The sequence below is a fragment of the Syngnathoides biaculeatus genome, chromosome 14 (assembly GCF_019802595.1).
Source record: "Syngnathoides biaculeatus isolate LvHL_M chromosome 14, ASM1980259v1, whole genome shotgun sequence".
NCBI classification, from domain to species: Eukaryota; Metazoa; Chordata; class Actinopteri; order Syngnathiformes; family Syngnathidae; genus Syngnathoides; species Syngnathoides biaculeatus.
This window is the reverse complement of record NC_084653.1, coordinates 17,489,090-17,505,826: the sequence shown is the minus strand read 5'-3', so window position 1 is coordinate 17,505,826 and position 16,737 is coordinate 17,489,090. Positions and strand designations below refer to the sequence as shown.

The 16,737-nt window shown below is 42.1% G+C and overlaps 1 protein-coding gene across 1 annotated transcript; it reads left to right on the top strand.

Moving 5' to 3' along the window:
- Window positions 1–5,645: 5,645 nt before the first annotated feature.
- twist2 lies at window positions 5,646–6,250 on the top strand. Its single transcript, XM_061841659.1, has one exon. It carries the CDS (start codon window positions 5,702–5,704, stop codon window positions 6,248–6,250), a length of 549 nt encoding a protein of 182 aa, XP_061697643.1. The 5' UTR covers window positions 5,646–5,701.
- The last annotated feature ends 10,487 nt before the right edge of the window (window positions 6,251–16,737 follow it).

Below are 16,737 nucleotides of genomic sequence, written 5' to 3'. Positions count from 1 at the left end.
TTAACCGCCTCATCAAATTTACACATGAAATTTATGAACTAGTTTTGGAATCAGAAATCAACGGTAGTAGGGTTTTCCAACTATTGTTGTTTGGTCACACAAAAATTCTAATAATATCTCAACGTTATCATTTATGGTAGGACAATTTTAAATTTTGGTACATATTTGAACCCAAAAAATCATGGAAGTTGATACACATGATTTGCCTCCGCGGGCTACATAAAATCATGCGGCGGGCTGGATCTGGCCCCCGGGCCTTGAGTTGGACCCCTGTGCTCTAGATGATGAAGCAATACTATTGGCCGATGTCAAGTTTATATCCCACACTTACATGACAAATATCCCCCAAAAAATCTAAAATGCTTGATACTTCAGTTTGGCATCATTTGTTTTTTCCAACATCAAATTGTTGATCGTAGATTATGTCACATTACAATTTTTGTTATTCCAGACAAAAAAAACGACTTTGGCAGCCATAGCAAATTGGGCCAATGACGGGATTCAAATCTAGAAATCTGATTCAGGTCAAATGCTTTCAATTGAGAGGACAAAGTAATAGACAATACGGAGAATGGTTTGAAACCAACTTGCTTGATTTTTGCCACTGTAACTTTGGACTAGCTTGAAATTTTGCAGTTAAGAATCGAACCTTATGACTCTAGCTTACTCCCAACCTGCGCAGGAGATGCAGGACAGAAAATGGATGGCTGGATCACTGTCTCAGTATCTTGACTGTATTATAAAGTGAAAGAATGTTTATTTACAGCTTTTGGTCGTGATATGGACAAAAAACAGTCCCTCTAATAGCATCTGCGGGCCCACAAGTAGCTTAAAAAGTGATCGCACCGCTGGTAATAGCCAGTGTGTATTGTGAACAATGAGAAGCAGCTGGAGGCTTCCTGTGCAAAACATCTCGGGTGCATCTTGAAACACTTAAACACACGCATAGCAGAGGGCATGCATGAAGAGACAGGTGTAGATAATCAGGTGATAATGTATACAAAGCAAAGGCGTTCGCCTTCAGATGCCGAGGCCAAGATCATTCGGGGTGAGCGTCGCAGGCGTCGACGGGGGTCGACGTCCAAGTTGAATCAGAGACGCCCGATTCTGGCGAGGCTTTCGGACAATAAAATTCCACTCGTGGCGGCCGCTAACAAATCATCTCTTCCATAACGTCACTCACATATGCGGGGAGCTTCTCTGTCAAGTTCAAAGCGTTTTCCAGAATCGTCCCTTTGCCCCGTGTCCACATCTTTGGGGTGTACTTTTTTCGGCTTCCTTTTCTTGCTCCCCTCTTCGTTTTGTCATCGTTTGGCCTCTCGCGTGAGTCATTTCTGCTTCAAGGAAGGAACCGACAAGGGAAGACTCGCGATGCGGGACTCGGCTTCAAGGTTGAGATGAAGTTGCCGTGCAGCGTCATGCTCTGATAGCTCTCGCCTAAATTTATCTCTCAGCTGACAAATCATTTCTCTGCTTCGTCTGCCTGGATCTCCAGTTTCAATGTTTTTCCATATTTTAGTGTCACTTAAATACAATTTTCTTTTTCAATACCAGCTTTACAAGACATGCCACATTTCATACAGTAGCACAGTCATCTGAGAAATTGTTTTTTCAATGGACTTTTAAAGTTATTAAAGCATTTCCATTGACACTTGTCATGAAGGAGGTAATCATTTAAGAATGGCTCCATCCATCCGTCCATCCATCCACAGTTTCATTGATCGATCCTTCACCCATCAATCATCCAGTCATTGTTCCATCTATCAACTATGAATCCATCCATCCATCTTCATTGATTGATCCTTCATCCATCAATCATCCAGTCATTGTTCCATCTATCCATCTGTCATCCATTCATCCATCCAATCATCCATCCATCCATCCATCCATCCAGTTTCATTGATCTCTCCTTTACCCATCAATCATCCAGTCATTGTTCCATCTATCAACTATCAATTCATCCATCCATCCATTCATCCATCAGTCCACAGTTTAATTTATTGATCCTTGACCCATCAATCATCCAGTCATTATTCCATCCATCAACTACCCATCCATCCATCCAGTTTCATTGATCTATCCTTCACCCATTAATCATCCAGTCATTGTTCCATCTATCAACTATGAATCCATCCATCCATCTTCATTGATTGATCCTTCATCCATCAATCATCCAGTCATTGTTCCATCTATCAACTATCTATCCATCCATCCATCCATCCATCCATCCATCCATCCATCCACACTTTCATTGATTGGTCCTTTAACCATCAATCATCCATCATTGTTCCATCCATCCATCTGTCATCCATTCATCCATCCAATCATCCATCCATCCATCCAGTTTCATTGATCTCTCCTTTACCCATCAATCATCCAGTCATTGTTCCATCTATCAACTATCAATTCATCCATCCATCCATTCATCCATCAGTCCACAGTTTAATTTATTGATCCTTGACCCATCAATCATCCAGTCATTGTTCCATCTATCAACTATGAATCCATCCATCCATCTTCATTGATTGATCCTTCATCCATCAATCATACAGTCATAGTTCCATCTATCAACTATCTATCCATTCATCCATCCATCATCCATCCATCCATCCATCCATCCATCCATCCACACTTTCATTGATCGGTCCTTTAACCATCAATCATCCAATCATTGTTCCATCCATCCATCTATCATCCATTCATCCATCCAATCATCCATCCATCCATCATCTAGTTTCATTGATCTATCCTTTACCCATCAATCATCCAGTCATTGTTCCATCTATCAACTATCAATCCATCCATCCATCCATTCATCCATCAGTCCACAGTTTAATTTATTGATCCTTGACCCATCAATCATCCAGTCATTGTTCCATCTATCCATCCAGTTTCATTGATCTATCCTTGACCCATCAATCATCCAGTCATTGTTCCATCTATCAACTATCTATCCATCCATACATCCTTTGTTCCATCCATCTAACATGGCCCCGTTCCAAATTGTACAATCTTCAGTGAAATTGGACTCGGCCAATTCAAACTGTTTTACACACTAGGTACGTTTTGCAGGGCTGCAGTTTCAATGTGTGAGAAAGACGAGTCACGCCGCCGTGCTCATTACTGACAGCCCGCCTCTTGGGGAAAAGACTTCTTATCGTCCTCGCCTGCAGCACCGTAGAGTGAAAAAGCGAAGGCAGGACGTATTTTGTGATAGGTGAAGCTCTGTAGCTCATTGACACTGTGCAGAATGTCGCTCCCCTGGGACCTGGGGAAGGAGGCCCTCCTGGAGCTGTTCACATTCAAGGCCTGGGAGCATAATCAGGGAAAGCGAGGATCGCGGAATGGACGAGCAAGACGTTTGATCTTTACTTTCACGCTTACATGTGTGAAACATTACCTGCGTGAAGACCATCTAACATGTTGATGTATTCCGGGTCCACTTTAAACTTCTGGCTCAGACGAATAAGAGGTTCGGAAAAACACGACGCCGACCAAATTCCCCCCAAGCCTGCGCACCCCAATTGGAGATTTTCAAGTCAAAAGTGATGTTTTTCAACAAAGTGCTGTGTTCCGCTTCATTTCCAGCCACCCGTTTCCTTGGACATGTATAACCCAAAAGCCCACCCAGGACACTTGAGACATTCTTGTTGAACGACTGTGAAAGAGAGCGTGTAAATGAGCTCAATTGCTTCCTAACTGACGCAGCTCGATGGATTGAATTATGGACCTAATGAGTAGCACCAACACGCAATAAGGAAACTCTTATTTAGATTGTGTCAAGTGGACTGTTTGAATTTTGTTCTAGAGGTAAAACTAAACCTTTTCATTGCAACAAACCAAACAAAGACAATATATACTCTTCTCCCCCCACCCCCCCGTACCCCCCACACACACGTTTTGTCTCAGCATGACATGAACGGTATTGGAGTCCAGTCAGCTGATTTGGAGAAACTGCATTCTGGCAGGGAATGAAGTGGACTCGATAATGTGATCCATGTGTGCAGAACAAGCATGAGATGTCAGATGAGGAGGTGAACCTCTGACAAACAACTTGGATGCATGGACACCATCCAATGGTGGGGGTCAGGATGTTTTTGAGCTCTTCGCTTTGTTTCAGGTGCATCCCAGAAACCCATGTAAGGAAATTCATATGTCCGTCTGATATGGTGCGTTCACGCTGGATGCAAATTGAACTATTCACACGACGTGATTCCGTCTAAAGTCGACGCAGATGCGCGAATAGGTGCAAATTCATGACGCTTGCCAACCTGGGTGAACATGCGAAAAATTCTCCGCTGACTACCTTGGATTGAAAATTTCCAACTTCAACAAGTTATTTGCGTTGCTCACAACGTGCTGGAGTGGTTGAACAAAACCATGGAGGACGAAATTTGTGTTGCTGTTTATGGGGCACACAAAACGTTTTGACAATTTTTGCACTCAAATAAGAGAAGCCCTGGACACTGCTGAGCAAGGTAGTGAGCATATCTGGTAAGTATTATTCTACTTATCATTCCATCCATCCATCCAGCCATCCATCCATCGATCCATCCACAGTTTCATTGATCGATCCTTCACCCATCAATCATGCAGTCATTGTTCCGTCTATCTATCTATCTATCTATCTATCTATCTATCTATCTATCTATCTATCTATCTATCTATCTATCTATCTATCTATCTATCTATCTATCTATCTATCTATCTATCTATCTATCTATCTATCTATCTATCTATCTATCTATCTATCTATCTATCTATCTATCTATCTATCTATCTATCTATCTATCTACTTATTTATTTACTTATTTTTTATCTATCTACCCAGCTATTCATTTTATTTATTTATCTACCCATCTATTTATATATTGTTTGTTTGTTTATGTTGTGAATGCCACTGAGAAAAACCCATTTATTCTAAGCCAGGCCTGTGATAAGAAAACACATCCACCCTTTTTCTGTGTATCACGTTCATTATAAGGTTAATGATGATAACAATGGATAGATAGATAGATAGATAGATAGATAGATAGATAGATTAGATAGATAGATAGATAGATAGATAGATAGATAGATAGATAGATAGATAGATAGATAGATAGATAGAGATAGATAGATAGATAGATAGATAGATAGATAGATAGATAGATTAGATAGATAGATAGATAGATAGATAGATAGATAGATAGATAGATAGATAGATAGATAGATAGATAGATAGATAGATAGATAGATAGATGGATAGATAATCAATCGTTTCCCCCAAATGCATATCCCGTACAGTGTATATTTGAGCCGAATGGCCAGATGGTAGTGTCTTTGTAGGAGACTGTCAGTGAGTGACCGGGTGCAGGAGCCGCGAGGAGGGCGCGTGCACGCATCCCAGGCTCCCCCTCCAGCTGCAAAAAGCCCTCCCCTTCCAGCCTCCAAAGTATTTAGCATCCCAAACGGGGATGAGGTTTCCTTGAAAAAAAATTGGGAAAAACTTCCTGTGCGAGGAGAAGACATGCCAAGCTCCACTCGGACGCCAGCAGTCTCCTCTTAAGCCTGCGGGACGCGCGGAGGTCTTCGGTTTCGTCCTCCCCTCTTGTCGGATACTTTTTTTTTTTTTTTTTTTTTTTTTTTAAGGGTCATCATCACGGCTTCGAAGGTGGACGCCGTGTTCCCCTCGCTGCCCTTACATTTCTTCAAGAGAGAAATGGAAGAGGGCTCCGGCTCCCCGGTGTCCCCCGTGGACAGCCTGGGCACCGTGAGCGAGGAGGAACCGGACCAGCGCCGGCCCGGCGGCAAGCGCTGCGCCCGCAAGCGGAGACCCAGCAAGAAGTCCGCCGGCGACGACAGCAGCAGCGGCAGCGGCGGCGGGGGAGGAGGCAGCCCGGCGCCCCTGAAGCGGACCAAGAAGCCCAGCCCGAGCGGACCGGCCAGCGCCGGGGCCCAGTCCTACGAGGAGCTGCAGAACCAGCGGGTGCTCGCCAACGTGCGCGAGCGCCAACGGACGCAGTCGCTCAACGAGGCCTTCGCGTCCTTGCGCAAAATCATCCCCACGCTGCCCTCGGACAAGCTGAGCAAGATCCAGACGCTCAAGCTGGCGTCGCGCTACATCGACTTCTTGTGTCAGGTGCTGCAGAGCGACGAGATGCAGGACAACAAGATGTCCAGCTGCAGCTACGTGGCCCACGAGAGACTCAGCTACGCCTTCTCGGTGTGGAGGATGGAGGGCGCCTGGTCCATGTCCGCCTCTCACTGAAGGCCGCACGCGCGCAACTTGTCACGCTTGGGATGGTGCCAAAAGGTGTGTGTGTGTGGGGGGGGGGGGGGAGACACGCGCGCGGGCGCGCGCGCGCACGTACGCACATGCAGGAGATGCGTGGCCCACTCGTCGTCGCGTCCCTCGCAGACAAATACATTTTTCTCGATGACAATATTTGGACATTGCACGAGTTGGACGAGTGAACGCTTTGAATTAGCAAAGCGGCCGAGCGGATGATTTTCGAGTGTCTGGATTTGTATTTTGTTCAAATCTCAGGCAACGTCCCGTGCGCTGGACAAGGTTATTGTTATTATTAATATCATTGTTATTGTTATAACACGCAGCCCTATTATTAGTTATCATTTCACTGCAAATGCACATGGACGCTTCTCATTACCTTCATATGTACAGTCAGAGTTTAACGAATTGTTGGTCCTATTATTGAACATGAGCGCCTCTCATCTTTGAAGACATTTGTGGGGGGGGGGGAAGCATTTCTGTGAAAGGGGGAAAAAGAAATGGTAAAAGTTAAAAACTATAGGGACAAGCAAACTTAAAAGTATCCCAAAAATATCTGACCGGGAAAAAAAAATCAGAAAAAGTTCGATCCGAGTCCGAATAATGAAACTATTAATCACCCTGATGATGAAAAAGTACCAGACACGAGTTATTCACTCACAATTCACTCTCCGTTTTCGTGACAGACTGACGGTGGCTTGCATCAAAAAGCAGCTGTATGCTTGTTGGCCTCTCTCAGAATGAGTCTGGATGGAAGCTGTGGGCCAGCACAAAATATCATCTTTTTGGAAAAAAATAACAAACAAACAAATCATCCAATTAAACAAAATGAAATATATTTCGAGCGACTACAAACCCTTCTTTGAAGAAAAAATAAATTGGGAAATTACGTTGCCTTTCAAGTCTTAAATTTTCTGCAAGATGGTCAATACAACAGCATTCGAAAAGTTCATTATTAAATATTATTAATTGAAACACGTTTCAAAACTAGGCTTTCGTTACCTTTATTTTGTTTGCCGAACAGTCGTTTTTCATTTGTAAAACGCATTTCCAAGTCTTGCTCCTTGTTTTTATCATTCCAAAATATGCCACGAAAACAATCGTAATATTTTTATTAAAAAATGAAGAGCAATTTGTCGTGATGCTCCATGACGCAATACCTCGTTTCGTGACATCGTCACGTCGACAAAGGAGGTTCTTTCTAAGAAAATGTTGCTTCATTCACGTTGATCACCAACAACTGTCTCCAAAAACCAAATATGAACTATAAAGACTCCGTGAACGTGAGAGGGATTGAGACGTAATGTGACACACACACACATGCACTGTGGAGTATGTGTGTGTTTGTGTGTGTGTGGCTGCAGACTGAGCACCCCCCCCCCCAAAACCCCCGACAGGAGGTAACAGGGACGTTTCCCTTGGATGTGACAGCGAAAGGCTCGAAGAAGGATATAAATGTATTATGGAATTTTTTTCCCAAAGTATTTTCCAAGCAAAGTATTTGTTTGATCTGTAAATGAAGGCATCGTGTACATAAATTGTGTATACTGGAAGTGCGCCTATAACCTGCAAAGGGACCAATGCAATCCCACGTGCTGTGGTCATGCCAAAGTCTTCTTTTTTTGTACATTTTTTTGCTTATTTATTAAAACATATTTTTGAAGGAAACGTTGTGTATCATTGTTTTTTTTTTAATTATTTAACGTGATGAGCATAATCTGGAATCTGAGAACGAATTTATGGCTGAATACATTTCAATTAAATATGTTGTGAGGTCCAACGTGGCCTGGGATAATGGACCCCCCCCCCCTTCCCCCCTCAACCCTTCTCTTGTTATGGAAAGGAGAGAAAAAAAGACCATAAAAGTCAGCTTCATTAGCAGAGGGAATGTGAGCCACTTTCAAACCCGATGACATTAAAATAAAAAAGAAATAAATAAATAGAAAGAAGCTTGTCTGCTTAAATAAGTGGCAATCATTTCAAATTCCTCCAGGCCTTTTGGGAGCCCCCAACAAACTGCGATAAGAGCAGCAACTTTGCAAATGACTCCGAGTAGACGCTTTAAGAAAAAACACACACACAAAAAAAAAAAAAAAAAAAACCCTGGAAATTGTTGACCTTGTTTTCCCAGAAGTGGTTTAGATGCAATCGAAACACAGAAAGGGGCTCATTGTTGAGGTGAGGCCGCCGAGTGCGGAGGCTTCGTTTGCGCAAGCATTTCACATCCTTCCAGACGCCCAAATTAAAAAAAAAAAAAAAAAGTAAATCTGACTGCATTATGCGTTTGACCACCAGATGAAGCATGAAACCCTAAAGACAGTGCACACGTAACGATGATAGGGCACACCTGATAGTCAAATGTCTCTGAAAGATTATCCCGTGGTGTAATCTGGTGTATTAAAAACGTTTTTGTTTTTGGTCAGAACACTCAGGGGAGAAAATCGTAACTGTTAAACTTGCTCAGGGGACACATATATGATAATCGATCTGATTTTGAACCAGATTTCCTCGCTTCCAATCAAAGTCAGCAAAGACACAATTATGCATTTTCGCTCAAAGATGAACCCAATTGATTATCTTATAATGTGGGGGGTGTTAGGAGCGATCCGATCATCTCACAAAACGGATGGGTACACGTCTACTATAATTATAAAGATGAATTGAAGTATTCAATTCCCCTTACAGGCGACACCGTGGATCAGATGGAAAGTGTTGTCCTCACAGTTCTGAGGTCCCAGGTTCAATCCCAGACCCGCCTGTGTGGAGTTTGCATGTTCTCCCCGTGCCTAGGTTTTCTCCGGCCACTCTGGTTTCCTCCCACATTCCAAAAACATGCAACATTAATTGGTCACTCTAAATTGCCCCTAGGTGTGATTCTGTGTGCGTCTGTTTGTCTCGATGTGTCCTGCGATTGGCTGAAAACCAGTTCAGGGTATACCCAGCCTCCTGCCCGTTGACAGCTGGGATAGGCTCCAGCTCTCCCGTGACCCTCGTGAGGATAAGCGGTTAAGAAAATGGTTGGATGGAATTCCCCTTGCAATCAAAGTCAGCAAAGGACCGACTATCAGATATGTCTGAAGATTCTGCCACTGATGATAGTGTTGTGCTGTATGTGTTAAGAGGTATTTTTCCTCCCTATTTTACTCTCAACACAGCCATGGCGTACAATTATAAATGTTAAACTTGTTCAATATTTAACACAGGCTGCACACAAATTAGGAAAATTTGTACCCCAATTTTATCCCGTAGCTTAGCGTGCAAAAAAATCGGGGTGAAAGTTGTAAAAGTTAAACCTGTTCAATATTTTTATCATGGTATACGTTAGTGTTGTCAAAATAATGAAATTCTTATTATGACACTGAAAGGATACAATGTTAAAAATCTAAAACATGAAAGCAGTGGAATGAAAATTGCCCAAAAATAACTTCAAATACATTCATATTTATTACTAATTCAAAATATTATGATCAACTTCAGAAATAATGTCACTCAAAGTCAACAAACATCCAATTATTAGAAATTGCTAAAAGATAATCCAAGTTTTTATCCAGCGGTGTGGAATGTGTTGCAAGTGATTTTTTTAAAATCCTGATTCTTTTCACCAAAAGGCTCCCGGCAGACAATCCTGAATGTTAAATCAGTTCACTATTTACGATGGCAAATCGTTGCTCAATTCAGTCGAGCCTTGGATTCCGGGATTGTGATGGGAAATGGAACGACTCACAGGAGAGATTTCTTTTTTTTTTTTTTTTTTTTTGCGGTGTGCCGTGTTAATCATGCCGATTACACCACACACAATAAAAGGAGTCAGCATAAACAATGCCAATATTTCGTCCACACTATGTTTTGAGTCCCTCACATTCATAAATCATTTTTACATTCACTAAGATGAAGAGGATGTCGATTGTGTTACACAGAAAATTAATGTTTTTCACCCTCTACTGAAATATAATAAACTATCCAGCCATCCATTTTCTTAGCCGTTTATCCTCACAAATGTCGTGGGGATTGCTGGAGCCTATCCCAGATGTCAACGGTCAGGAGGCAGGGTACACCCTGAACTAGGTACCAGTAGAATATAATAATGCTAAAAAAAAAAAAAAACCTAATCTCAACTAAATAGGATAAATAATATGTATCATGTGTTTCTTTTTTTTATTGTTAGTGTTTATAAATTGAGTGACTTTTTTTCTGGGAGCAGCTGGCTTGTGATGCATCACATTGCATCCTTGGTGTAAAAAAAAAGAAAAAAGAAAAAAAAGATGACAACAACAACAAAAACAACAAAAATGCCTGTGGTTCCTTCAGCTGTCTTGTTGAAATCGAAGCCGGCCAAACAAAGTGAGACAAAACTACAAGATCCACTTATACGACTCCAAATATGGATGGCGCACATTCCTGCATCAACTTTGGGCAACATAATATTTATGTATTTTGATGTGGCTTTGTAATAGGATTTACTGATTACTACATCTGTGCCAGTGCCAGTGACAAATTGGAAATTTGTCAAATTGTGATGTCACACTCTGTGATGTCACAATTTGGCAAATTTACATAATAACCGCCCCACATTTCCTTTTTCTTCACTCATGACTTGGGGGCTAGGCTTGGTTACAATCCAGGGCCACTTTCAAGCCAGTCTATGTTTTTTTTTTTTTTTTTTTAATTATTTGTTTGATGAAGTATATAAAGTGTTTTCTCCATCATTGGAAATGATTTTGTCTTCAAAGACATTTACTTTTTCCTCCCAAAAATTCTGGGCTGTGTTTCAACAAATTCAATGTAAGTTTCCACCAACTTGCAATGCCCTAACGTTGCTTCCTCAGGATCATTGATAAGTATTTGAAGTGCCGTCTCTGAGACAGTCCACCAACAGTCACAAATTACAAACATTCTCTGCTTTACTTCACTAAGTGGAAGCAATTTGCATAGTATCAACACCCTAGTTTCAACTCCCCCCTTACACTAAGATGCTCACCTAGTCGCAACGCCCTTGCATTGCTGCCACAGCCCACGGATTGACAAGTGTATGACGTGCCCCCTCCATGACTGAAAATGACATCATTTTATTCACATGCAATCACACTTTTCAACCTTCTGGGCTCTGCTTCAGCAAGTAGAAGCAAGCAGCCTCCTGGCCTTCTCACCCCCGCCACCCAAACTGGTCACTAAGTGTATGAAGTGCTGCTTCCAAAACTGAAAATGGTTGTATTGTTTTATGTGTGAACTGCCATTTTTATCCCCCCCCCCCAAACATTGTGGGGTTCACTGCATCAAATAGAAGCAATGTGGTTTGTCTCAACGCCCTGCGGTCATTTTTTTTTCAAACATTCTGGGCTTTACTTCAACAAATATAACCTGCTCGCCTTGCTGCAACACCCTGACAACACCCCCCCCCCCCCGCACGCTGATTGACAGGTGAATAAAGTGTTGCTTCCAAGAGTGAACATGACTTTACAATATTGCCTTAACACTTTGATCCAACATTCTGGGTTCTGCTTCAGCAAGTACAAGCGGCTCACCTCGTTGCAACACCCTAATGTTGCAAATGGCAGGACACTGATTGACAAGAAGTGCTGCCTCCACGAATGAAATTTGTTTCATCATCTTCATGGGCAATTTTATGTCACAGACAATACCTGGAAACTGGGCTCAATTTAGAAAAAAAACCAAAACAAAACAATAAAAGCATAATATGTCCCCTTAAAATATTCACACCATCAGCACATTGTTTGTGGATGTTTTGCCCGGTGGTCTAAATTGAAGTCGCACCCCCCCTCCCTCCATATTTCTCAATGGGAGCCCGCTTGTTACCCACTCATTCTTCCGGGCCCTCATAGCTGAGCAGCGGGGCCACGCTGGCTGTTCTAGCAGCGAAAGAGACATCCAGATGTTTCCTATAAAATTGGATGGAAAAAGCTACAAAACTTTAATTTGTTTGTAGTAAAATGGGATAAAGCGGAGGTTTACGTTCCGGGCGCCTCAAAACAGCATTTGAGATTTGTTGGAATCAGGACAAAATATTACAATTAGGGCAAAAAATTTGGGAGGCAAACGTAGAGGTTGCCAACACAGAACTAGGCTGTATAATGACTTTTATTATGTCGACCCAATTTCTGGCGCATTTGATGAACATATACATTTTGAACAACAAATTGAGTTTGAAATCGGGAGCCACACGCAGAGCGTCTTTTTCAATATGTGTCAGAATAATGCTTGATTTGTAAAACATTTGAAATTTTCATTCAATTTCTCTGCATCCGAATGAACAGCGCTTGGTCAAAGCCAGCGCTAGCTAAATTGGCCTTACCTCACCAACTTCCTCGAAAAGCGATCTCAAATCATCTTTCCCCATTGAAATGAATACGAAAGCCTTTAATCTGTTCCACCCCCCTGGAAAACATTTTTGTGACTTTGTTTTTAATGAGAAAAATAGCACATTTTAGTATTATACTTTATAAAAGCATATACTGTAATTCCCGGCCGACAGAGCGCACCTGGTTACAAGTCTCGCCGAGTACATTTGTAAAGGAAATACCATTTGGTAGATACATACGCTGCAGCTGTGTAAAAGCTGCAAGTAGCTACATTGAAATCCGCATTGAAACACAAAATATCTACAAAGACGATATACGGAAAGAGTTAAACGATAACAGGGATGGTTAAAATAAAACTTACCAGTAAATACCACTGAGACACGCTAGCACAGCGCTAACAAGGCCGGTAAAAGTCACTTCCTCGGCACATATATTCCATGGGTGGTGTCATTCTTACCGTTTCCGCTCGAGTGTCCCCTCGTGGCCGTTAGAAAAAATGCACAAATTACCCGCATCACCGCATAAACTGCAGGGTTGAAAACGTGTGAAAAAAGTCGCGGCTTGTAGGCCAGAAATTACAGAAGTTTGGACATAAATAAATAGGAAGTAAACAAATAAGCATTTTTAGCTTCAATTCAGTGGAAGTTGTGCTCCCTTAGGTGTGCGCACCTTGGCCACCGCATGGCAGTAAAATACAGCAAAGGAAATTTATGTAGCGCGTTCCATTCACAAGATAATGCAATGCGCTTTCCAGTATTACAAGCTTTTAAAAATAAAGAACAAAAACGAACATTTAAAACAAAAGGGAAAAAATAAAATTAAAATAAAAGCGCAGCTGAAAAGCGTTGGCCTCACAGTTCTAAGGTCCTGGTTCAATCCCGGCCCCACCTGTGTGGAGTTTGTATGTTCTCCCTATGCCTGCGTGGGTTTTCTCCAGGCACTCCAGTTTCCTCCCACAATCCAAAAACATGCGACGCTGTAAATTGCCCCAAGGTGTGATTGGAGTGCGGCTGTTGTCTGTCTCCGTGTGCCCTGCGATTGGCTGGCAACCAGTTCAGCGTGTACCCCGCCTCCTGCCCGTTGACAGCTGGGATAGGCTCCAGCACTCCCGCGACCCTCATGAGGATAAGTGGCTTAGAAAATGGATGGATGGATTTAATAAAAGCCTAAAGTACAAGAAATATCATTTTAAAGTGGAAATAATCTAAAAAGTATAAGAAAAAAAAACCTTGGAAGATTGAAAAAGTCCTGGAATTACCTGTAAAAATATTCACACACACACAAAAAAAGAAAAAAAGTCGGGCCACTTGTATCTCAAGGGACTCCGGTACTTCCTTTAGACCGATTCCTATTTAGACTTTTTTATGGCATCTTAGAGCATTATATAAAGAGCATAAAAACTGGACTGGTGCGCTTTTTCAGGAAATAATAGAAGCCGTGAACCCCCCTCAAAAAAAGAGGAACAAATGAAAAAAAAGAGCATATTAAGTAGGCGTGAGATTATTGTATCTATTTAATTTGAAAGCCGCAATGACTCATCATGTCAGAGTTGACTGTGCTAACCACGGAAAGAAAAAAACTCTGAATATAAAGTTAAGAGGCACAGTGGTCTTGGCTATTGTTGGAGCGCACTCACACGCACACTAGGACGATAGTTCTATAAAGCCTCTTCATTTTCCATGACCATCGTCCCTTTCATCCCTGAAGTACTCACCCTTGATCAACCTTCTTGTTTCCCCCGAGCATTTTCGCTCGCAAAAAAGGCCCGTCAGAAGCGCTGACAATTTTACCTCAGCACCGAGCATCTTAGAGCGGATCTAAACTTAAGCATCAGTGTTGTTAGCCAAACAATAATTACAGTTTTTGCGAGCAGAGAGCTCAGGCAGAAATACGACATGTAACTGGGGAATATTTTCAAGGCCTGCGAGAATGGCAACAAGCAATCAAGTGCGTAAACAAAGTCAGTCCTTGTGCTTTTTCTCCCTTTGATTTGTGGCTCTTGGACTGTTTGTATGTATTGTTTTCGCTGTTCTCCTCCTCGGCCGGCAAAACCTGATGTAAGAGGTCCACGGAGGCCATTCAGGCAGGCAGGCAGGCGCCTCGGACTTGTTTTTCTGCTCAGTGATGAGCAAAATTTCCCCTTGGGCTCATTAGCGACAGCGATGGCCGCAGAGGTCAGCGCGAGTCAGGAGGTCGCACTATTTCAGGAGCCCAATCGCTTGCGTTTGTTTGGACTTTTACTTCGCGGCCGTGTCGGACCACCACTGAAGAGAAGCGGACAGGAAATGGCGCCCCGATGACAAGTTGAGCACGTTAGAATTGGGGCAGTGATTTAGAATTGATACCTCACGCATTGAAAGTTTATAAGCAGAGTGACTGACTTTGTGTTTCGAAAGAGGAAATGAAGAGTTTGTTTTCAAAACGAGACATAGGCATTTTTTTTCAGATTTATGAAACTCGCGCCAAAATTATCCATTCGGAGCTGGATAATTTTGGCGCGAGTTTCGTAAATCTGAAAAAAAAAATGCCTATGTCTTGTTTTGAAAACAAACTCTTCAAATAATGACCAAATAAAAATGTAATTGATTTAAAATGCTTATTATTGCCACATATGCATCCATTTTCTTTGCCGCTTATCCTCACATGGGTCTCGGGGAGTGCTGGAGCCTATCTCAGCTGTCAACGGGCAGGAGGCGGGGTACACCTTGAACTGGTTGCCAGCCAATCGCAGGGCACCTAAAGACAGACAACAGCTGCTCTCACAATCACACCTTGGGGCAATTAAGTGTCCAATTAATGTTGCATGTTTTTGGGATGTGGGAGGAAACTGGAGTGCCCGGAGGAAACCAACGCAGGAACGGGGAGAACATGCAAACTCCACGCAGGAGGGTGTGGGATTGAATCCGGGACCTCAGAACTGTGAGGCCAACGTTTTACCAGCTGCTCCACCGTCCCGCTATTCTTAATAATGCCTTCAAAAATCCCAAAAATGCTTTATTGGTCACGATTGTTTTGGTTTCTCATGTAATGGACTAGTCCGTCTCCTTTCGGTGAACATTTGATCCAAAAAGCGAATCGCGAAAGAAAGCCCAGTAATGTGGAAAAGAGAAGTTGTGAGGAAAACTGTTTTCTTATTTTTTTTAATCAAAACTCGCAAAGGTTTGAACCTTTGTAACAGTCACACTAAATTAATTTAACTGTCAGCAGCCAGTAGCAGTAGCACTGCCGTCAGTGTCAGCTGAGGAGAAGGCAGTTGAGGTGATGTCCACACGAGACATGAGAAAAGCTTTCCGTGACCGAGATGCGAAGATTAAAGTGATCTAAATGCTAAAATAGATTAAATGCTGATTCATATTCTTATCAAACTCAGTAAAAGTGTTGTAATGATTGATTTGATGAGATAACAATCCTCAAAAAGGATTTTAAGAACTTTCTCTAGCTTAGGAAATCAGAGAACGCTTTGCAGGGCCCCAGCGAATAATGCCTTTCATTCATGATATTAAATGAAAAAGACAATATAAAAGGCTGCTTATAGATCTCAAGTATTCAACACTTATAGAATTGTAGAGCATTCTTCTGCTGGTTTCAATAAATGTTACATTTACTGTATGCAAATATTTATACACTTGTGTCTTTCTTTCCCTGTGTCATTCGCCATTTTTTTTTTTTTTTTTTTTTTTTGCTGTGAGGGCATGTGCAACACCAGACTAAACTCACACAGCCATAAAACAAGCAAACGTGCACGCGCGCAGACAGGCCGCTGCTCACAAGCTGCAGTCAGACTGGCGGAACGTCCTCTGGAACGTGTGTCCCCCGTGCTTTCCAAAATCCGACTTTGGAATGAGGTGGCAGAAGTACACACGCTCTGAGTACTGTACAGATATCTGTGTAAAAAATAAAAATACAAATAAAAAAATTACACACGAGTACAATATTACCTTCAGTTGTGATAGGGATTTTGATAACTTGGCACAATGGAAACAAGCTGTGACAGAAAATGATATACTTTTTCCTGTGTTATTACCGTGTAGTACATAGTGTTTGTACCGAGAAGAAGAAAACAAATCATGTCGCATCTTGTTGTTTTACAGCCAGAGCAAGCTAGACACTGTTGGCTCCACTTTTGTGCTGTCGAAACATCTTTCCATT